Consider the following 24,476-nt stretch of genomic DNA (forward strand, 5'->3'; position numbering starts at 1 on the left):
ACATTTTTCTGAAAATCTGAATGCTTGACATTTTCGTGCCGGTGGCTATAGATTCAAAATAAGAAAACTGAATATTACGAGTGCAGAAGCTTTTGTGTCTTTCCAGTCAGTGTTGTGAAATGCCTCTTATGGCAGAAATATCTTCCAAACTTTTCCTGTAGTTATCCGGTGATAACTATGATGATTAAGTGCCATTAAGATGGTTTCAGCTCTTAGCAGCTGCCTAGATCTCCATGATCTGTCTCTCTAACTCAAGGATCCCCAAACTTGGCAACTTTAAGACTTGTGGACTTCAACTCCCAGAATTCTCCAGCCAGGTATGCTGGCTGGAGAATTCTGGGAGTTGAAGTCCACAAGTCTTAAAGTTGCCAAGTTTGAAGACCTTTGCTCTAACTGGTCCTCTTTGTGGCCACTACTGGGCTAGAAGGCAGAAAGACCAGAGATAGCAATAGCACTTAGACTTATATACCACTTCATAGTGCTTTACAGCCCTCCCCAACAATCTGGGTCCTCATTTTACCTACCTCGGAAGGGTGGAAGGCTGAGTCAACTTTGAGCCTGGTGAGATTCGATCTGCCAAATTGCAGGAAGCCGGCTGTCAGCAGAAGCAGCCTGCAGTACTGCACTCTAACCATTATGCAACCATGGCTCATACAATAAGCCAGCCTGGGATTCTTATCAAAGGACTTCAGTGCTAATGAATTAGTCCTTGTGCCTTACTCAGTGATGATTTCCATTTGAAAACCCTGGCACAAGTAGTCCTCAATTTACAACCATTCATTTACTGACCATTTGAAATTATAACTGCACTGAAAAAGTAGTTTATATGCTTATGACTGTTGCAACCGTCCCATGGTCACATGATTGAAATTCAGGCACTTGGCAACTGGCATGTATTTATTTAGATTGTTAAAGGTATATGCTGTCCATCTCACCATCAGAAGCCATTTAGGATGGTTGTAGTATCTTGGGGTCATGTGATCAGAAGTTATAACCTTCCCAGCTGGCTTCTGACAAGCAAAGTCAATGGGGAAGCCAGATTTACTTAATTACTGCATGTTTCATTTAACAATTGCAGTGATTCACTTAACAACTATGGCAAAAAAAAAAAAATCAAAACTAACAACTGTCTTGCTTAGGTTCAGAAATTCTGGACCCATCTATGGTTGTAAGTCCAAGATTACCCATACAGATCTTGTTTCAAGGATCTTGGAAAAGTGACGGAATGGCTTTAAAACTGCTTTATTTGGCTTGTCTGCTTATTTTTTTCAAACTGGCAACAAAACCGTATTGGACTTTGTCCCTCCTGTTCAGTGTTTTTTCATTTGCCATTTTTTTTTCTTATTTGATCAGTGGGCAATCACTCTGCTTGATGACACAAACTCGGTGTTTTCATTTTCTTTTATTTGCTCCAGCCGCTTCTCTATTGTGAGCAGGTAGCAGAATTATATTCTGTGTTGGCTAGATTAAACACCCTGACAGGGAAGAAGATGGAACAGCTATGAACAGCGACTGGACGGACCAGCTTTGCAAACAACTGAAAATTGAAGAGCTTCCTCCTGTACAGACTCTACTTTAGGAAGGGTGGATGAGCTATTTACTTTAAGCAACCAATTTCAGCCACTAGACTCAACAGAAATTGGAATGGAGTGAGAAATGACAATTGCCCTTCTTCCCTGCCACTATGCTCCCAAAGATGGACCTTGTTCCAAAATAAGCAGTTCTACATTTCAGGGAGAAATGACTTGCAGAAGAACTTTCAAACAGAAGCAGTCTTTTCTATCTGCAGATACAGCACCTCTGGGTTTTAATGAGAAAATGTTCAGTTAGACTGACTATGCTTCTGAATTTTGTTCCAATTAACCTTAGACACAGGAAATAGGCTTTTAATCCCTTCTGCACTTTTGGTAAAGCCAGCTGCCTACAACTCTACTGATAATATTCTTGTTTTTTTCTCAGTGTTTAAGACACTGTTCTAAGTAAAATTTAGTTTAAATAAATGACCAATTGCAGGAAGCAGTTGTAAATGACATTCATGTGCCATGTGCATATTGTGTAAATGTGAATAGCTAGCTCAAGAAGAGAAACAAGTTAACGAGTTGGAGTTGTACTCATTCCTTTCAAATTTGTGAATTTTGACATGGCAGAAATTTGCCAAACCTCATGCCTAAGGCGGGCTTTTTAGAGTGGCATCTTTGGGGGTTATGAAAGTTGATGCCATTCGTACATCATCAGTTTGGGAAACATGACTTAAGCTGTCTATTTAAGGCTTTGAGCAAAATGTTAGCTATTTAAGACTGAAGGTCTTTAGCGCATTTTGCTGAGTGAATGATTGACTGTTGAAGAGAGCTTCGACTGGAAGGAAATTTAGTAACCTTGGTACTTAGGTTACCCTATTTCTCTTATCTACAGTAGTTCATTTATACTGTTCATCCAAAGAAGATCAGATTTTCTGCTGTCAAGAAATTCAGTATCCTTGTTATCGAAATGATTCTCATTAACCTTCTGCCAAAAATCGAAGCCTCCAGGAGGCAGCTTGAGTTATGCCTGAAATATTTTTGTTAATGGCTTTTAGAACTGTTTGCTGAAAAGGATCTGAAAATGTAGGAATGTGTTCAAAATCAGTCAAAATGTGCTAGCTACCTGTTCTCTATGGTATGTTTTACTGAAGTAAAAACAGTACCATTTATACTGCACTCAGATTTTAGTCAGGACATAGCCTTATATGATAAGGATGGATGTCTTTTTTATCATTTTTATTTTTATTATATAAAATACAAACAAGAAAAAAAATAGGAAATTAAGGGAGGGAAAGGGAGCATGGAAAAGGGGTGTGTGAGGGGAAAAAGGGGAATGGGAAAAAGAAAGAAAAGGGGGCATTCCAACTCTTGTTAGCACAATACACGATAAACACACTTCAACCTCAACTTTTTGCTTTTACACATTAATCTATAACTAGCCATTCCTATAACACCAAATCTTTCTAATCAACAAAACCAAGGTCAAAGTTTCATTTTTTTCCCCACAAGCACAAATTCCAGAAGTGATATCCAAATAAGAACATATTTTCCTCTTTGAATAAAATAATCAATTTAATTATTCCTGCTTTATCTTCCTTGCTATGGAAATAATGTGTATTTAGTAATCTTTGTGAATTGTCACCATTTTTATTTACAAAATGTATTGTATGCTTTCAAATTCTTTGACCTTATTGAAAAAAAAGGGGGAAAAAACCTTTCTTTCACCCTTTTTTCATCCTCTTTAACATACAGAGTTTTTCTTTAAACTGGTACTTCATTTTTTTTAAACTTTCTCTTAATACAGGTATTCTCAAATACATTTTCAATATCTTTTTGATGGCTTTTTGAGGCAAGGAAGAACCATACATATTTATCAGTTAGCTCAGCAAGCAAACCTAACTACCTACTTTCTGTTGAAGGAAAAAAATAACTGGCTTGCTAAATTCAAGATGGAAGAATTCTTAAATTGAAGCCTTGTAATGCTGTGACCGCCTCTCACCAGACACAATCATCAGACCAGCTGGAAAATCAGGGGATCTTAATGCAGTATAACGAATGAGTTGTGAACAAACATCTGGATTGCAATGTTGCATTGTGCCTGTATTTCTATGAAAAAAAGCCTTTCAGCATGGATTCAGAACACAGCATCTTTTGTTGCTATGGCCTTTACAAAATCATGGACATTTTGTAACCTTGTGAAAGGGATTGCGGAGGACAGACAGATAAGAATTTGTTTCCATACACATCGGATAATGGGTGATTTCAATTTTGTTGGTGGCTGTTTCAGAATGTTTTCAGGAAGAAGTGTGTGCTAATCACCAGGTTTGATTTGAGCAGCAGTTTGGAAAACAACATTTATCAACTTGGCCATTCAGTTTCAAATTTGAAGCTTTGTTCACTGCTTCATCTATTAAGAACCGAACATATGACCTTCGCATTTGGTCAAAACTGGATGACAATTACAAGATTTGCTTGAAAATACAACCAAATCTATTAATTATGGCCACACTGGAAAGAGACAGTTGACATTGGCCATATAGTAAGTTCTAATAAAATAGATGTCGCTACTTTTAACAAGATGAACACACAGAGGCAACAATAAGTGAAATGTATGCATTAGAGAATAAAAGAGTATTAGATGGAAGGAAAAGATTTTAGGTTTTAAGGGGGGGAAAAGAATCTATGGATTTCCATAGTTTGTAAAGAATTTTAAGGTTCGGTGTAATCCTTAGGGTGGGGGGAAGGCATAGTTACTTTGCTTTTAACCCTCAAGCAATAAAATTGGATTCTTTTCTAGCTCTCCTATTGTTTAATATGTCTGTGAATTCAGTGGTATTTACTTTAATCAAAAAGGGGCCCCATCCATTAAACTCAGTGATGGGCATCTGCCAACACTGCTGTTTGCTGCTGATGCAGTCACTTTTTCAGTGGGCTTTGAGAGAAGTTGCCTGGCTTTAGCAGAACTGTGTAAGAAGTGAGGGCTTACAATCAATCACTCTATGATCACCATTGTGGTTTTCTTGGGTTTCTTCTTATCACAAACATCAAAGGTAAATTGAGTAACATCAAAATTTGAAGGAGCTCCAGCTTTGACATATTTTTTCAGGCCTCTGGAGCTTGGCACAAACGATTGTATTTCTGCCAAAGCTAATAATAGTGTCAAGGCAATCCTATTTGTTTGTTTTTTTCATTCTAAAGGAGCAGATGCCTACCTGCCAACATCAAGCTTTTTAAACAGATTTAATTTGCCATATCTCTACCCCAAATGCTGTATCATGCAGAGTTATGTGCCTACAATGATTCAAAATCCCTGAAATTGCTCAAGATAGATTGTTACATGTGCTCTTTTGCATTCACCTGTGTTTCATATGCTTTAATGAAAACTGACATGATTCCATTGGGAGAAAAGGTTCATACAGCCAATTATCTTGTTGGCTTAAATTCCTGTTTTCCAAAGTTCCCCTGGTCTCATTAATGGTTTTTCATGGCTTTTCATCAAGGTGGAAAGAAAAAAAAAATCTTAGCTGACTATTCATTCAATTCAGTGATTATTGTGGCCTTTCTATCTACTCTTTGCTACCCCTAGATTTAAAGAGAAATAAAGCTGAAATCCATCAAATAATCTTTGACACTACACAGTAGATGAATTTGGATGCTATAGTTATCCTTCAGTGGTGGTTGCAACCTGGAAAATGTTTATACAGGTAATCCTCAACTTACAATAGTTCATTTAGTTACCGTTGAAAGTTACAATGGCACTGAAAAAAGTGACATGACCGTTTTTCAGCCTTACAATCATTGCATCTTCGCCATGGTCATGTGATCAAAATTTGGATGCATGGCAACTGACTCCTATTTATTACAGCTGTAGTCCTGGGGTCATGTGATTCCCCTTTTGACAAGCAAAATCAATGGGGAAGCCAGATTCACTAACAACTGTGTTACTAACTTAACAATTGCAGTGATTTATTTAACAACTGTGGCAAGCAAGGTCATGATATGGGGCAATGTGCTGACATTTGTAAACCACTCAGAGAGAATGCTGCAAAGCACTGTGGAGTGGTATATAAGTCTAAAGTGTCCACAACTCAGAGAACACCAAAAACCCCACAGTCCTGAGCTACAAATATTCTACGGTACTATATGGCCCCCTTTGGCTGATGGACCCTGTGTTTGTGGTGAGAATGAACCTGAAATACTACCATTGCCCACAGTTTCTATTTGCAGTGATTTTCATACAAAGCCATAACCTTTCCCTATTTTATCATGATGACATTAAGAAATCTTTCTTTACTCTTTGATATTATTGCATTTTTATGTAATTGTATTTCTACTTATCTTAGGTTTTATCTTGTTGATTGTATTACATTCAATTTTTCTCTTTCTCAGTTTTTTTTAATCTTATTTTTTACATTTTATATGACCATTACACTGTTCATGTTACATTGGATTGTTTGTGCTATGTTTTTATTTTGCAGGTTATTAATCATAATTATGTAATTCCTTCTAAAGGTTACTAGTTGCGAAGGACTGTCCTACTCTTTTTATATAATTAAACAGTAAGTTATCACAGTGTGATAGTTTGACTTTAATGAATGCCAGCAGCTGGATGAATGAAAATAATAGTTATACCAGCTGAACTTGTTCAAGTATTGTTTATTAATCTCAAAAAAGCAGAATTAAATGGGAAAGTAAGTTTAGTATCTGCATTGGTGCTATACAGAGGTTTATGCCAGCAGATTATGTTATGTTGTTTAAAGACTTGTAACCCCTGCCCTCCCCCCCCAAAAAAAAATCAGCAAAGCAAGAGAAGCATGGACATATAAGAATTTAATTTTCTACATTACAATGTTATACATTTCTATCATTATGTTAGGATTACTTGGAAGATTTTCCAAAGAGAAAAACCTTCCAATGAGAATGCAGTTTGCCAGAATGAATGTAATTGTTTTTTTTACATGAAAAAGGAGATTAATTTGATTAAGCAACTGGCCAACAGAAACATATATGATTCAAGGACACAGGAAGAGATCCAAAGTAGCACTGAATGATGACTGATTTCTGACAAGTGATTGTTGAATTTGTCTTGGATTAAGAAAAATTAAAAAAAAATCTCCTAGCTGGTTGAGGCTTCGAACTAGCATGCATTTTTGCACTTACACTCATCCACATATAAATAGTCATAAATGATGGTTGTGCCATTCAGACATGTTAAGGTTACTTCTTTTTTATGGCTCTTGAATTCTTGGCAACAATTACATTTATGCTGAAATGCCTTTTCCTTTTGGGAATACCTGTCCGGGTGGAGAAAAAAAAATTAAGATACTTTTGGTAAAATGTAACTTATTACATGCTTTTTTACATTGTCCATCTCAAATAGGTCTTGGGGGTTACCATAGAGTTTAAAAACTCCAACAAATAGTTGGTCAGAATGATTAAAAATGCACATAGCCACCCAATCATCAAAACAATCCAACATAACCAACCAGCAAATTGAAAGGAGCTCTTGTCTCCAAAAGCAAATGAAGCTGATATTTTACGAATATCACATTACCCAGTAGAGGAATGAATAGTTAAGAGTAGGATAGGCCTCTTTGTCACTTACACTGAAGAGCTTGAACAAGTTCCTTCACAGTAAGTCAATTCAACAGTTTCAGGAGATACACATTCATTTTCACGGATAAGAGTTTGATTCTTGTATGGCTTGCAGTTTGGTACTAAAAAATGAAAGGTAAAAAGGAAATGTTTTACTTTTCACTTAGTCTTCATATTCACTGTTGTAGTTGCTGATTAATGAAATAATCTACTATTTGTTTCCTTCCAAGTTATTTTTTGATCTTCTCAATCTCTCCTACAATTTTGGAATTCCCTAGTGGCTGCCCATTCACGTGTTAATCATCTATTTTCCCACTTAGCTTTTTAGTCCAGATAAGGTATGCCAGATGTTGCCATCTGCTCAACAGCAATACTAATAATGATGAATGTTACACAAGCACACAAAGCCTTCATTTTTCACTCTCAGGAATTCAATAATTAATAACACTGGAGTATTACTTAAGTGTGCAAGATGTATGTCATAAACAGACTAGGTTTTGCTGACCTGATGGAAAAGAGTCCATGACATGAAAGATATAAGCAAAAAGAAATTGAAAAAAAAATGTTTTAGGAATCTCAGGAGACAATTTATCTCTAATGATGCAGAAGATTCAGTTTTTGGCCTGTCCTCTTCAACATTTTGATTCATAAATTTAAATGAAGAGCTAGAGGTAATACTGATCAAATGTACTTAATAAAGACCTTAGGAATTATGCATTTTTAAATTGTTGTTTACTTACTCTCTTTGCATATCTTGCAGCAGCCATTGTGAGTCAATTCAATTTGATCCTTTGACAACAACGAAAGTTTGTGTTATTATTTTAATCAATATCACATCTTGATGTGCATTAAAAGATATTTCTAGTAGGGGTTTTTAATTGCCTAATAACGTAACAACTACCTATATAACAAAATGCTTCAATCTATCGTTATTCAATGTTTCCAAAAAGGAGAATCAAAACCAGCAAGTTACGAATTGATTATGAGTTATTGCTTATTAATAGATTACTGCTTATGAAGTGGTAAAATGCATTATTTCTTTATCTCTTTAAAAGAACAATGATTTCAGTGAATAGATACACTTTTACTAATAGAAGCATTTTATGATTTTTCATTGAGGAACACCACATTCTGTAAAAAAAAAAAAACCTAAAGAACACTATAGTTCACTAGTGATAAGAATGAGGAAAACCCAACAGTTTCAATTCAATTCATCCAAATGTGTGACCTCTACTCTTCTGCCAGAAAATAATAGGGATTCCAGAAAATAATCCAGATTATAATGTGGATAAGGTTGATACTTAAAGAAATACAAATTGTTACCTCTGAGTTTCTAAATGCGGGAAGTGTGATAACTGCTCATCCAAATATACATACAAGTTTTTAAAAAAACATTTTCATACTGAATATATGAATATTTTCATTCTGAATGTATTGTGAGCTGGATGATGAGGGATGGGACACACTCCTAGTTTTAGTCACCACCATTTCTTCTTGCTAAACAAATAAATTGATCCACAACTTTATTGTATAGGAGGCAACTGTTAGTTATTCAATGTTTATGAATAAAAAACATTAGAAAGAATAACCAATAACATTAATCTCAATCTTGAATGATGGATGTTGATCATGAGTATTTGATACAGATCTTTGGTTTGAGTTTTTTTTAAAAAAAAAACATTAATTATATTCAACAAATGTAGACCATAAATGAAAAAAAAAAGAATTAAAAATCGATAGAAAACTTACAGGACTGCAGTCTGGATCAAAGAAGGGGCATGTTTCTTTAGTCTCAACCAAAACTAGCGTATTGTTCCTTGGTTCACATTTGTACTGTTTACAGTTATCCGTTTTTATCTGCTCAGGCTGTTTTTTTGTAAATTAGGAGAAAGAGAGAGTATGAGAGAGGATTGTTATTTTAATTGTAAACTTTACAATAGAAAATTATGAACCAAAGTTCTTGATACATCTAGATCAGTGTTTCTCCACCTCAGGAACTTTAAGATGTACAGTAGAGACTTCAACTTCCAGAATTCCCCACCCAGTATGGCCTCAGGTGCTGTTCAAGAGGAGCCTGGCTGTTTAGATATCCTAGCACTGGCAGCACATGTGGCAGTGCCTAGATGCTTTTGTGAATGGCTGGTTTTCTAGCAGTGTAACATGGGCTGCAGAGTGTGCACTGCACCGTCCACCCTCTTTCTCCACCAATTTTTTCTTCCTCTTTCTTCTCCCACCTCGCCAAACGACACCTCCCACATAATCCTTTCTCTCAAGAAGCCACCACTGTCTCTTTGCCTTGCATCCTGCTGCCTTCTTCCTGACTGGGCCTGACAAATTCCCTTTGGTAGATGCACTGCTCTCACTGCATCTCAGAACTGCACCCTTGTCCAGCGCTTGGATTCAGGGCCACCAGCAGGAGATAAGAAGACAGCAAAGGTCAGCTGTGGGCTGTGGCACTGGGGAGCAGCAGGGGTATGTGGCATAATGCAGCGTACCCAAAAGAGCAGAAATGGGAGAGAAGATAAGGCAGAAGTGAAGGCAAGCACGGCAGAGCAGGAGAAATGTGAAGTCCTTGCTTATCAATAGCACTGGCCTGGCCTGATGATCGCAACCTGGACTGTTGGAACTGCTCTTGCTAAGTGGTACAGTCACATGATGTTTTGCCTAATGGCCACATCGATTAGCAATGGAAGTTCCGATTCCAATTGTGGTCATATATCGGGGACTACCTGTTTTCAGTTTATTTCAGTTTTCCTATCCTATCAATTGCTACCGGTTTTGTAGATTGGGGATAATGAAGTATAGTCCAATATATTAGGAGGGAAGCATGCTGAGTTCTATTCACATTTTAACATCTTATGGTATTTGGATACTTTAGTTCTCATCTGCCAGTGCTATGAAGAAAGTAGACATTACAATGCAGTCTTACAACTTGACAAGGAGTTCAGATTAGTTAGCAAAAGCGCAGGAATACCCTATTATTTCACTTGTGCCCAGTACAAATGATAAGATCCTACCTCCAGTATCTCATCAGTGCCATTAATGATGACGATGCAAGCCACTTGGATGCAGTTTCCACAACATTCGCCAGGTTTTACTTGGTACTCATGACCCTGTTAACAGACAGTAGGAATTAATACTGATGGAGAGATAGCCTCCTGTAAAAATCCTGTTAAGCTACATTTAGGCAGGAAAGACTTGTTTTTACCATGGGACAATCTGTGTTGCAGGTAACTGGCTTACATTCCACAACATTTCTCTTGGTAGCAGGGTCCGTAACAGAAGTACAGGTGCATATTTCACAGGGTTTACCAGGAACGGTCATTCCAGACTGGGAACAAAATATAGAATACAATTCAGTATAATTCTCATAAGGGTAAAGACAGCATTTGAGTTTGGTTTAGTTACAGTAATGATCTATATATATATCCTCATTTCAACACTAAGCTACAAATAGACTTTCTAAATAGACTCTCCTTTATAGACTTAAAAGGCTTTGACTGTGCCATCACAAATACCATCTTGATATTTGGGGTCCCCCTCACAGATATCTCTTCTTGTTTGCATTCCCTAGAGCTCAAGCCAATGAACCCTTTCCCTGACAGGGACGGTGAAATGCAGAGTACAGTTTGGATCTTCATGCTAAACTTCTGATTTATAATTGAAAATGTAGAAAACAGTTTTATTCACATACATGAATAATAAATATTAGTTTATTTACCTTATAAACTGATCCATTAACCAAACAGTCATGTTCATTTGGTTCTGAAAACAGAAAGAAACCAATTATTTATAGTATAATGTGAAAACAGATTGATTAAAAAAAAAGAATTTAATAATTAGAATAGTAGAATTAGAATTAGAATATTTTATTTGGCCAAGTGTGATTAGACACAGGAATTTGTCTCCAATGCAGAAGGTCTCAGTGTACATGCCAAGCAACAGAGTAATAATAATCATCATCATAATAATGATACCAATAAGAGGGGATAGAGAAGAAGAAGAAGAAGAAGAAGAAGAAGAAGAAGAAGAAGAAGAAGAAGAAGAAGAAGAAGAAGAAGAAGAAGAAGAAGAAGAAGAAGAAGAAGAAGAAGAAGAAGAAGAAGAAGAAGAAGATAATACAGCCACACAACATGTGCGTGTGTAGACATCAGAAATAATGTGAGGATTAGTGTTCAGCAGAGTGATGATACAAGGGGAAAAACTGTTCTTATGTCTAGTTGTTTTGGCATGCAATGCCCTATAGTGAAACGGCACAAAGGAAGGAGTTGAAACAGTTTATGCCCAGGATGTGAGGACTCTGTTTTGCAGCCCTCTTTCTGGCTTGTACAACATATAGGTCCTCAATGGAAGGCAGGCTGGTTGCAGTTGTTTTTTCTGCGGTCCTAAGTATCTTTTGTACCTGCCTGTTTAGTTGCTGTACCAAATCAGACAGTTATAGAAGTACAAACGACAGACTCAATAATTCCTCTGTAGAACTGTATCAACAGCTCCTGGGTCAGTCTGAACTTCCCACGTTGACTATTTAATACTATTTAATTAGCCAGGTATAACTAATAGTAAGAAGATAGCTAAATACTTTATATACAAAGTTACTTTTATTTCATTTTATTTATGACTTTTATATTGCTTTCCTCCAAAAAGCTTACAGCAGCCAGCCACCCTCTTAGACCCCCCCCCAAATTCAGTCAATATGTGAATATGAAATGTCAATCTTTATTGCAGAATGAACATTTGAATGGGGATTTCACAGTTTTATCAGACTTGTTATTAATAATTAGATTAGGTAAAATATTAAAATAGGGGATGCTATTTCAATACAACTTCACAAAACACAAAACAGCACAAAACAGCTTCTCTTATGCTTAGATAATGACTTCTATAGCTACCCTAAATTCCCATTTTTTAAATTAAAGTTTGTTATGAGATACAGTAAAATACAAATAGAAACCAAAGTTAGGAATACATCCATCCTACATGTTCTCATGTTGTTTCATCTCATCTACAATTCCCCTGGTTATGGCTGTTTTCCCCTTAGACTATATAGTCCATTTATCTTAGAGTTTGAACTTACCACATTTAATGTCGGCACAGCACTTATCATAAGAGACTGAGGCTACATGATATCCAGGTTTACAAGTCTTCTTTACCTTGGAGCACGTAGTGGTGTTGCATACTGTGGAAAAGATCAAAAAGAAGAAAGAACTGAACGAGGCCCCAAACACTTGGACTTGCCTGGCTTTGTGTGATGATGGCCATCTCATCTATAATTCTTATGTGATATCAGAACAAGTAGATCCTATCATATTGGGTGCACATAACCTTGATCCTCTAGGAAATGAGGAAAAGAACATTTCCAGATGTCTAGTTTTCTGTCTAAAATCTCTATCGGAAGCATATGATGCTAGTGTGTGAAGAATACAGGGTGTTTGAACCTCCAAAGATTGCTATCTCTCATATATATCAAATATGTGGATTGGTAATTTAGTTCTCTTTTGAGTGTTCATTTGCTATCCCTGTTAGATGCTCTTTCTCTCTCTCAACCTTTTCTCTCTAAAAAGTGATAGGTGGTCTACTTTTTCTCTAATGGAAACATACTTAATATTAACATTTTAAGACTCAATTATTACTTCTCTTGTTTCTGTTTCTAGGAATTGGAATAGCTTTGGATCATTGTTCATCATGATACTACAAAGATAAGTGGTGGCAGAAAGTTGAAATGCCTGTGTTTTCTAGGCATAACAATGCCTCCCCGCTCTTCTTTCAAACTCAGAGTATGCGGAAGATTCAGCAACCACAACCAGATAAACCTGTTTGGTCTCAAAAGTGCTGGTGAAGGGGGCAGAGTGTGTGTCAGCCAGACAGAAAACATGATAAGAAGAGCTAATTTTACTTTATTGAAACATTACAATCATAGAATCTTGCAAGTCTGAAATTACTTCCTTTATAGCTTCCAAAACTAGAGAGAATATCTTTTGAGCTCTTGCCTTGTTCACGTTCTTGCTGCAGGCTAAGATGTCTTTAACTGATCCTTCCCTTGGCTGACTTGCCTCTCAAGGTCATTCCACATATCATTTCTCTCTCCCACCCTCCCTCCCTCTCTCTCTCTCTCTGTGTGAATTCCACCTTCAAGCAAGCCTGAAGTTTTCACTGATCATTTCTTATTTCTTTTTAGACCTTGGATGTGCAACACCCTGATATCGTTTCTTTAGATCATTTTCTCAGACTTTTGGGTCCAAAGGTTCACTGGGCCACAGCCCTTGTTGTTCCAAGCAATCATAGCACCACCAGAGGGCAACAGAAGTTGTGGTGGTAAGTTTGTGGAGCCTGTAATATATTAAAGCGGTATATGGATACAGGGGTGTGTATGAGAGAGAGCACAACAGAGCTTCAAAACCCTTTTGGTATTAGAGATAAGTAAACAAATAATGCATACCACATTTTATTGTGGGGCAGCATCGATCTTCTGGATTTACCACAGGGGTGGGTATGTATCCTTCTTCCTCACAAACTTCAGTTGTTAATGGGCATCTCTGTGGTTCACATTGTATGCTTATGGTCAAAGGGTCACATGTACACTCTTGACAGTTGCTCTTCCATTTGCTACCAGGCTGTCATAAAGAAAAGTCAGATTAACGAGAATGCAATGATAACTATAATTTTTTAATTTATCACTTGGACCATCAGTGTACTTAAGAAGGAGCAATTATTTGGCTTTAAATTTTTCATTATGTCAGATATACCTGCTGAATTGTTCCTTAAAATTTGGAAGAGATTTTCTTCATGGTGATTTTATTTAATGGCCAAGAAAGGCATTACAAACCACAAAAACTATGATAAATTAGCTATGCATCATTTCAAGTGTTCTATCTGATAAATATAAACTTAATACTAGTGAACATGAAGTCGAGAATTGTAGTTAGCATGATTTTTTTTAATCCTGCTTTTTTTCATATACAAATTAAGATGATGAACATACCAATACTCCTTCCTCCTCATATTTTTCCCACAACAACAACGAGGTGAGTTGAGCTGAGAGAAAGTGGCTAGTCTAAATCACTCTGCCAGTTTTGCATGCCTAAAGTGGGACTAGAATCGACAGTCTCCTAGTTTCTAGGTCAGAACCTTAACCACAACACCAAATTGGCTCCCTAAATTTGATATTTTAGTTAATTTTTTTTTTACAAGGTGCTATCCAAGATGGCGGCGACCAAATAAGCTCCGTTTCGGAGATGGGAGAGTTGCCGGTTGTCGGGGTCTTCAGGAGCCCTCTTGTCCATCTTCGGCTCCAGTCCCAGTGAGGGGAGCGTCCGCCCTGCCTGCTGAGGGCTTTTTCGCCCTCCGGAGCATCAGGGCAGGGCTGGACGGCTCCGCGGGAGATGGGGCGATGGGCCTGGCTGCAACGGCTGTTTCCGGTGTCGGGGGAAATGGAGGCCAAGGCATCCGGCGGCGGGCGGCGTTTATTCGGCGGCGGCTTGAGGTGCCCCCCCGCTCCCTATGGCCCTCTAGATCCCTGGGGCGCTCTTTTCCAGCGTTTTCGGGGCTCCGATATGCCTTGGAAGCTTGGGGTGCCTGATTGCGGACTGACGACGGCTGCGGCGGCGGCGGTGGCAATGGCTGACATGGACCGGCCGGCCAGAGGAACAACCAGGTAGCAGGTTGATGGGGGAGAAGCTGACAGCCTCACCCCTAGAATTACCATCTGGCTCACAGTTGATTTTTTTACTGTGATGGGGTGTTTTAGAACAAAGCTGTGTCTGGGGGTTATGGAGATTGGGGCTGGAGAGGCAGGAGGCTGACCATGGTTTGGTTGGTTGGTCGCCTCGGGTGGCCTCTCCTCCCCCCCCCTTTTCCCCCAGGTATGGGTGGGTGTTGGCCTCTATGGCCAACCACCCCTGGATTGGACTTTCCTGTCTTGCTACTCCTACTTTCACCTCAAAGAAGATCTTGTGCCCATGGGTTTATTATCATCTTTATTAACATCTTTATTATTACCATCGTTATTAACATCTACACTTTGACACTCTGGACCCCTTATTATGCTCCACTCACGCCCTCACTGCTAGGAGAGACTGTGCACCATTTGAGAGAGCTGAGGGATTTTCCACATCCCAACGGAGAGGATAGAACTTTGCTCCCATTAACTTTCTAACGGGACCGGCCATCGTGAGAGGATGGTTGGCCATTAGCCTCTGTTGGAGAAAAAGAACTTTGGACCTTCTCCCTGTCGTGAGAGGACAGTGGAGTCCAGCCCTATAAATGGATATTTTATGACCTTTATGCTCAGTTATCCCTTGGACTATGACAGATTCCTGGACTGGCTTTTCTTTTCCCATCTTTGGTTCGGTTGATGCTCCAAAAAACCGACCTTCTTGCACTGCGAGACTCCCCCCTCTCGCAGGCCTGGCCCTCCACGTTATCGAGGGCCTATCTTGATGACGGGCTTTGGGACCCCGAGAGATGGCATGCAGCAAAGAGGGGGCTGAGGGGTTTTTTAGCTAAATTTTTAAGGAAAATTTTAAGGGGACCCGGGAGGGAGGGAGGGGGTTGTAAAAGTGGACCTGGGGGGGTCCAGATAGCGTCTGCACGGGATGATGGGTTAATTAGCTGCAGCAGAGGGGTCGCGAAAGGAAATTTAACCGGGGGGCAGGGGGACGATAGAAAGGGCTGTGTAATTGAAATCATGAGTGGGAGGGGCAGGTATGACGGGCGCAGGGGGTCATATCAAGTGTCGGGGGTGCGCACACGCTGTCTCCGAGCGATTGCGCACTCCGGCCCCCAATGCGTGACTCGTGTCCTAGGTTGTATAGAGCCTCATACCCAGGGTCTGCGGCTGATGTTATGTAATGCCAGGTCAGTGGTTAATAAGGCCTCCCTCATCTGTGATCTTATTTCGGAGGGGGGTGCAGACCTGGCAGGTATTACGGAGACCTGGTTGGGCCAAGAGGGGGGGGTCCCCCTCGTAGAGATGTGCCCGCCAGGTTTCCGTGCATTTCATCAGCCAAGGGCCCAGGGGAGGGGTGGGGGAGTGGCGGTGATCATTAGGGAGAGTCTTTATCCAAGGGAGACCACTGTTCCTCAGATAGCCGGATGTGAGTCCCTTTGTGTGAAGTGGGGCCGTGGGGTGCAGATGGGTCTGCTGACTACGTACCTGGCTCCCTGCCACGTGGCAGCGACCCTGCCCGAGCTACTCGACGTCATTGCCGGGGTGGCGGTCGATACCCCCAGACTTATTGTCATGGGGGATTTCAACCTCCCATCCACAGGTGGGGCGTCAGAGGTGGCTCGGGAGTTCATGGCTTCCATGACGGCCTTGGACCTGACCCAGTTAGTTCAAGGCCCCACTCACATAGGGGGACACACTCTGGACCTGATTTTTATCTCTGGTCAGTGGTTGAATGATCTTGGTAGAGGGGACCTAGACATCAAACCCTTGTCATGGACAGATCATTCGCTCCTTCACTTAGACTTTCCTACCGCTTTCCCCCGCCGCAGGGAGACGGAACCAACCAGATGGTTCCGTCCCAGGCACCTGATGGATCCCGAAAGGTTCCTGACGGAGCTTGGGCCGTTTCCTGAGACTCTAACACACGACTCGACTGAAGAACTGGTGGCCGCCTGGGAAAGGGCGGCCGCTGGAGCTTTGGACCGCGTCGTGCCTTTGCGGCCTCTGACCCGATGCCGATCTCAATTAGCTCCTTGGTTCTCTGAGGAGCTGAGAGAGATGAAGCGTCGGAAAAGACGCCTAGAGAGCATTTGGAGGACTAGTCAATCCGATTCTGACCGGACACAGGTGAGGTCTTATATCAAGACCTACCTAGTGGCGATAAAAGCGGCAAAATCTAACCATTTTTCCGCTCTTATTGCATCTGCAGAGAACCGCCCAGCTGCCCTGTTTAGGGTGACCCACTCCCTTCTTCGGGGGGGAGTACGGGAAGATCCCTTGCAGGGTCGTGCTGAGGATTTTGTGCAATTCCTGCATGATAAAGTCGCTCGGATTCGGGATGGCTTGAACTCCGATTGGATGAGTCCACGGGAGGAGACCGGGGCAGGTCTTGAGAATGTTATCTGGGAGGAGTTTGATCCTGTGACTCCCGAGGATGTGGACAGAGTTCTGGGTAAGATTAGTGCCGCCACGTGTTTATTGGACCCGTGCCCCTCCTGGTTGGTACTGGCCTCCCGGGAGGTTACACGAGGCTGGCTCCAGGGGATTATAGGTGCTTCTCTGAGTGAGGGTGCCTTTCCTGCTGCCTTGAAAGAGGCGGTGGTGAGGCCCCTCCTCAAGAAGCCTTCCCTGGACCCGGCTGAATTAGCTAACTATCGTCCAGTCTCCAACCTTCGTTTTGTGGCGAAGGTTGTTGAGAGCGTGGTGGCACGACAACTTTCCCGACACCTGGATGAAGCTATCTATCTAGATCCGTACCAGTCGGGCTTCAGGCGGGGGTACAGCACAGAAACGGCATTGGTCGCGTTGGTGGATGATCTCTGGAGGGCTCGGGACAGGGGTTGCTCCTCTGTCCTAGTCCTATTAGATCTCTCAGCGGCTTTTGACACCATCGACCATGGTATCATGCTGCAGCGGTTGAGGGGGTTAGGAATAGGGGGCACCGTTTTGCGGTGGTTCTCCTCCTTCCTCTCCGACCGCTCACAGTTTGTGTTGGCAGGGGGACAGAGGTCGACCTCGAGGCGTCTCACATGGGGGGTGCCGCAAGGGTCAGTCCTCTCACCCCTCCTGTTCAATATTTATGTGAAGCCGCTGGGTGAGATCATCCGTGGTTTTGGGGTGAAGTGCCATCTGTACGCTGATGATACTCAGCTGTACATCTCCACCCCAGACCACCCCAACGATGCCCTTGATGTGATGTCTCGCTGCCTGGAGGCCGTGCGGGTCTGGATGGGGAAGAACTTGCTCAGACTCAACCCCTCCAAGACCGAGTGGCTGTGGCTTCCGGCGCCCCGATATAGTCAGCAGGTGCCATCGCTAACTATTGGGGGTGAATCTCTGCCCCCCACAGAGAGGGCTCGCAATCTGGGTGTCCTTCTGGATGCACGGCTGTCTTTAGAAGAGCATATGACGGCCGTGGCCAGGGGGGCCTTTTATCAGGTTCGCCTGATTCACCAGTTGCAGCCCTTTCTGGATCGGGACGCCCTACGCACGGTCACTCATGCCCTTGTTACTTCCCGGTTGGACTATTGTAATGCTCTCTACATGGGGCTCCCCTTGAAGAGCACTCGGAGGCTCCAACTGGTCCAGAATGCGGCCGCGCGGGTGGTTATGGGCGCAACTCGTTGTGCCCATGTGACACCCCTCCTGCGCGAGCTGCACTGGCTCCCAGTGGTCTTCCGGGTGCGATTCAAGGTGTTAGTTACCACCTTTAAAGCACTCCATGGCATAGGACCCGGGTACCTCCGAGACCGTCTTCTGCCACCAATAGCCTCCCACCGACCAGTCCGTTCCCACAGAGAGGGTCTCCTCAGGGTGCCGTCAACCAAGTTATGTCGACTGGCGGCGCCCAGGGGGAGGGCCTTCTCTGTGAGAGCCCCATCCCTGTGGAACGAACTGCCCCCGGAAATTCGTAAGATCTCCGACCTCCGGGCGTTTCGCTGCGCACTGAAGACCCTATTATTCCGCCAGGCCGGACTAACAACACAATAGCTTTTAAATTGGGATATTTAAATTTATTGGGGTTTTAAATCTGAGCCACTTTATTTAATTATTTTAAATTTTATATTGTTGTTTTGTTTGTGTTTTTAAACAGGCTGTACACCGCCCTGAGTCCTTCGGGAGAAGGGCGGTATAGAAATAAAATTATTATTATTATTATTATTATCCAAGTATAGTCTGAATCTTTATTTTCATTTAATTTAATCTTGCTCTTCTAAGAACAACTTTTGGGCATGTGTTTTGACTCTGCCTCTACCTGCACTGACAGATTGTCCCATTTTGTGTTTATTTATTTATTTATTAGTTCGATTTATATGCCGTCCTTCTCCAGAGACTCAGGGCGGCTTACAATGCATTAAGCAATAGCCTTCATACTTTTGTATATACATGCTTAGTAGGGTTTTTGGCCCCCCCTAAGCGGTGTTCTTTTTTATACAAAGTCAGCTTATTGCCCCCACAATCTGGGTCCTCATTTTACCTACCTCGAAAGGATGGAAGGCTGAGTCATCTTTGAGCCTGGTGAGATTTGAACTTGCAGTAATTGCAGGCAGCAGGCAGCTGGCAGCTAAGTGCTACTTTAACAGCACTTAGTCCACTGCGCCACCAAAGCTCCTTGATGTTTCTAAGTAAAATGGTCTCCCATCTTCAATCAAAAGTGACATGATGTCCTTTTCTAGTGATGTTCCCTGGGTTCATGATGACATAGCATTCTGTATGAACTACTTACCTGTTTTGGGGATCCATCTGGTCCTACGCAACCTATTAAAAAGAAGATTAAAAATTCACACAGATGTCCTTTGCTCAGATAATATAGTACAGTCTTCTTCAACATGGAAGCATCCAGATACATTAAGACCACAATGAACTTGGAATTCTGAACATTGTACTGACAATGTTACCTAGTCTGGGTAATGAAATGTCTGCAAGAAAGCAAGCAAACTCAGAGAGCACCAGAGACCCCTCATTTCAACCCTGAGCTATAAATATTCTCTTTTACTGGATTAAAACCAGTTATGAAAAGACTATGGCCACAATAGCTGGTATACTTAATTTCCTTGGAAAAGCAAAGTTGAAAAGGCCATCTTTCCCTCCCTCCCAAACCATATGATTGTTCTTCCCAACTGCCAAATATAAAGATGATTCTATCTATTATCAATATGTTGTATGCTTTAGTAATCAGTGGGGCCTCACTATTCATAATGAAAAGAGAAACTTACCACATTCTGGAACACAGAGGCCAGTGTGAGAACTGAACAAGATTGAGCCCTCTGGGCAAACGCATCGTTCAGCAACATGGTCATTCTGGTCATGCTCTAATCTGCAAGAAATGGAGAAAATTATATATTACTGAAATATTTTTTTAGTATTATATATAAACATTCCTGCTCCCTTTTCAGTAATAAAATAGTTGCCAGACAGATTAATACGGTGTATTCCATTTTGTAATGAAATGTTTGAAAAACACATCATGAAGAGATGCAAAAAATAAAAAATAAAAAAATCCCACAAAAATCATGTGTTAAGTTCTTTAAGCATAAAAGAAAATTGGTACTTTCAGGGCTAATTCTATGTCATTCCTTTCCCAGCTTCTAGCAGTCAAAGTAGCCATTTGTCCAGCCAGAGCAGGGAAATGTTTGATTGGTTCAGGATGCCATTTCTTTCTTGTCAGGGTTGTTTAAGTGAATCACTGTAGTTGTTAAGTTAATAATATAGTTGTTAAGTGAATCTGGCTTCCCCATTGATTTTGCTTGTCAGAAGGTCACAAAAGGTGATTGCATGGCCCTGGGACACTGCAACCATGATAAAAACAAACCAGTTGCCAAGCATCCAAAATTTACATCATGTGATCATGGGGATGCTGCAATGGTCATAAGTGTGAAAAACAGTCATAAGTCACTTTTTTCAGTGCCATTGTAACTTTGAACCAACACTAAACAAACTGTTGTAAATTGAGGACTACTTGTATGTGTCTTCTGAAAAATCATCTCCACTAGGATCTAATCTTTTGAAGCAGGGATCTTTGAGCATCTTCAAACTTCAAGGCCATGCATATTCCCTATGTACTTTGGATTGGCTTATTTTTTTCTGCTCTAATGATAGGAGATCTGAATGTAGAAAGGACACTCAGAAAGGGTCATTCTTGTTGCTTACTTTCCATTTAATAATTATTCAAAATTAGATACTTCAAAAATCCATTTTTAGCATTTTAAATCGCCTGTCTCAAATATGAAAGTTAAGACAGACTGAGTCTGAACCATGTTCTCAAGTAAAGCACATGGAGATGACTTATCAAACAGTTTCCTTTCTAGAATACTAGAGTGCCACTCACAAATAAAGTTTGCAGCTTACACAACCTTAGGACTTTCCTGGAATTCCTTAAAAGAGTCCAATATTTTTCTGGTGAGCCCAAACAAAAGATGTAACTGCTTTAAAGTATCCAAATATTAGATGTCATGCAACTCTTTAAAAAGCAGGGTTTTTTCCCCCCAGACTGGAGCAGAAATTTGAAAAAGCAGGGCTATGTTAGAATTGGGCGACATCCAAATTGAATAAATTAATAAATAATAAAAATAACTAAAAATAAAATTCCAGAACTTAATTACATAGTACTGTGACAGTATTATGTCACAGAAGTGACATAGTGTAGAAGGACAGCAAGATGTAATGTTAGTTCACATAAACTTTAATTTTGCTCATACCTCATTACATAGATAAAAAATGTTTAAAATAACTTTTTTCTAATTAATACATAAACTGTCATTATGTCACACTTGGGTCTAAATTCATAATATTCCATCAAGTCACATTTCTTATTAAAAGAAATAAAAAATGTGCTTGTTAAAGGAATTAGTATACCGTTATTATTATTTTTCTTTTTTTCTTACCCATTTTCACAGCTTCGTGGATGAATAGGGGCACAAGGAGCATACACTTTGTCTTTTGGGCAATCGTAGGCTGTAAATGAGAGAATAAAACACATTATAAACAGGCAATGGTAATGATTCCAATAGTGGAAAAATCTATATGGCACATATAGATACACATCCTCTTTCTCCAAAGATTTTGTAGAACAACAAAACCAGTAAAACATCTACAAGTGATTTCAAACTGTTTGGAGAATCAGGGGTAGGAAAGAGACCTTTTAACTTTTATTTCTTGTTATTTATCTTTCTTTCTCTATTTTTCCCTTGAAGAAAACAGTCAAATCCCCATGTTATTCCACTAAGAGTGCTTTCTATTAAGTTTTGAGGACTCAATCTTAAGTATTTATAAATTCATGGAGTGGAAGGGCAACTTCTTCCTTTTGGAAAACATTTATGTCCTGATGAACTTGCAAGTGTTAATTAATTATTTTTAATTGCAAAAGGGGAAAAAAAACATTGTTTGTAACAGAAATAACATCTTTGGATTTGTTTTTGAGCTGTTTAAAACAGATCTTGAAAGAGTTATATTTAGGATATTTTCAGAAACTTTGCAGTTTTGAGGTCTCCCCGCCCCCCTCAAATCGGCTTTTCATTTCATTATTGTAAAAACATTTCTGTTGTGAAACAAAGGTCAAAAATAAGTGATAACAATTTAGTGAATTAATAAGCAATTTTGTCCAGTATTTTTAGACTTTCCACTAATTAAAATTTAAGACTTGTGAATAGGCAATTTCTCTTTTGATGGTTAACCAACATAGTATATGTATCTATTCAAACAACAAGGCTCTAGAAAATACCGTATCCTGTAGAATATGATGTACATGGGTACTGGCAGAGTTGATTTATACTATACAGTATAATCAGTGGTGGGATTCAAATAATTTAAGAACCGGTTCTCTGCTCTAATGATTTCTTCCAACAACCAGTTCACCAAACTGCTCAGACAACCGGTTAACAACCGGTTCTTTGAAAGTGGTACAAACTGGCTGAATCCCACCACAGAGTATAATATGCAGAACTGAGGATGTTTGCTATTGCTTGAAGCTTATTACTGTTAATGGTTAAGTCACCAGGCTACAAAGCAGGAGACCATGAGTTCTAGTCCTGCCTTAGCCATAAAAATTGGTTGGCATTGGGCTAGTCACTCTCTCTCAGCCCAACTCACCTCACAGAATTGTTGTTGTGGGGAAAATAGGAGGAGAAAGGTGTGTTGGATATGTTCATGACCATGAATATTTGTAAAAGCAATACAAACAATAATTTTTTAAAAATCATATTCTAAAACAGAGGTGGGCAGCTATGGCCGCTTTATGACTTGTGAACTTCAAGTCCCAGAATTCCTGAGCTAGCATGGTTGGCTCAGGAATTCTGGGAGTTGAAGTCCAAAAGTCATAAAAGCACCTTAGTTCTCCACCCCTGTTCTAGAAGAACAGAAAGACTGATATGAGGGAGCAGATATATCTGAAGACTGGAATACAATGAAGAATTAGCTAAAGCTTATGTTCTATGTGCAACTTCCAAGAAATGGAATCCACTCCTTTTCTTCCCAGTATTTTACACATTTCCTGCTACCTTGCATTCTGCTTTTCAATCCTTCAAAAACAATAATAAAGTCTGGGGCAAAAAAGGGGATACAAGATGCAAATAATGTTTGCCTGTATCACCTTGTTGTTCAGTTTGCATGATTGACTCTTGGTCTTTTAACAGAAACAGAAACATTTCATTCTCTACTTACGGCATTTCCCTTCAGTTTTGCTCCTCCAGTCGGCACAAGCTCCATTAGCCGTACAAAGAGAGGCATACATGTCAATGTAAAAGCAACTCAAGGAATCATTGGAAGCCAAACATGTTTCACTGAGGCAGCTTTCATAGAATTCTCTTGGAGACAGAATTTTATGGCAATCTGCAAAAATGCTTTAAAACCAGGAGATGAAATTAACATAATATCAATTAAACAAGTTTTTTTTTCTCATGGTGAAGGTACAACTGAAAGAGTAAGCCTTGTGGCAAGACATGATACTGAAGAATGTAAAAACTCTGATTCTGCACTGCTAGGCCATATTCCTAGACTACTATTCTATCTGATATATAAGAAATCTGAAGATAGTTTGAATATCTGGTAAATAATACAAAGCAATACCTAATTCTCTGAGTTATCATAATATTACTACAGAAGATATATGTATAGTTGGGGAGACCATTCATGGCCCAAGGATTGGTTGTGGACTGAAATAGCCTCCCATCTGGACTGCTGTTAGAGCTGCTGCTTCCTAGCTCAATAATCAGATAATGGCCAGGTTACCAAGAACTGCTATTCTGCTGGTGAAGCTCCCTTTCCTATCATTGTGCCAGATAAGTGACAGGCTGCTGAGAAGCAAGGGAAAGAGGAGAGAGAGACTTGGTGAGTGAATAGAACTGGGGAATAGGAGTAGCTTGTAGATATCTATTTGATGGGCTGATACAGAACAAGTTGGAGTATTCTTTATTGGCCAAGTGTGATTGGACCCACAAGAAATTTGCCTCTGGTAGATAAATTATCAATGTACATACAAACAACAAAGTGGTAAGTCATAGATACAATATCTATGGAGATTCTCAGTCATTCAGGTCATGGTTGTCCCAAATATGTTTTTTCAGGAGGCAGCTGGACTTTCTTGTTTTTCTTTGAAGATGTTTCACTTCTCATCCAAGAAGCTTCTTGGATGAGAAGTGAAACATCTTCAAAGAGAAACAAGGTAATCCAGCTGCCTCCTGAAAAAGCACCTTTAGGGC

The 24,476-nt window shown here is 40.2% G+C and overlaps 1 protein-coding gene across 1 annotated transcript in view; it reads right to left on the bottom strand.

Annotated features, from left to right (window-relative positions):
• Positions 1-6,333: 6,333 nt before the first annotated feature.
• LOC117665207 (uncharacterized) overlaps positions 6,334-24,476 on the bottom strand; it is a 70,929-nt gene continuing 52,786 nt past the window's right edge. The window contains exons 37-49 of the mRNA XM_087880391.1: positions 23,440-23,618; positions 21,666-21,735; positions 19,998-20,098; positions 19,508-19,539; positions 13,552-13,726; positions 12,190-12,291; positions 10,837-10,880; positions 10,324-10,446; positions 10,133-10,228; positions 8,865-8,981; positions 7,856-7,904; positions 7,126-7,237; positions 6,334-6,814 (exon numbers count right to left, since the gene is read on the bottom strand). Of these exons, the coding sequence (XP_087736517.1) occupies positions 6,658-6,814; positions 7,126-7,237; positions 7,856-7,904; positions 8,865-8,981; positions 10,133-10,228; positions 10,324-10,446; positions 10,837-10,880; positions 12,190-12,291; positions 13,552-13,726; positions 19,508-19,539; positions 19,998-20,098; positions 21,666-21,735; positions 23,440-23,618 (1,357 nt within the window). The 3' untranslated portion in view covers positions 6,334-6,657. The remainder of the gene's footprint in view (positions 6,815-7,125; positions 7,238-7,855; positions 7,905-8,864; positions 8,982-10,132; positions 10,229-10,323; positions 10,447-10,836; positions 10,881-12,189; positions 12,292-13,551; positions 13,727-19,507; positions 19,540-19,997; positions 20,099-21,665; positions 21,736-23,439; positions 23,619-24,476) is intronic.

This window comes from Pantherophis guttatus, chromosome 1 (assembly GCF_059756535.1).
Source record: "Pantherophis guttatus breed Tessera chromosome 1, ASM5975653v1, whole genome shotgun sequence".
In the NCBI taxonomy this organism is placed as follows: domain Eukaryota; kingdom Metazoa; phylum Chordata; class Lepidosauria; order Squamata; family Colubridae; genus Pantherophis; species Pantherophis guttatus.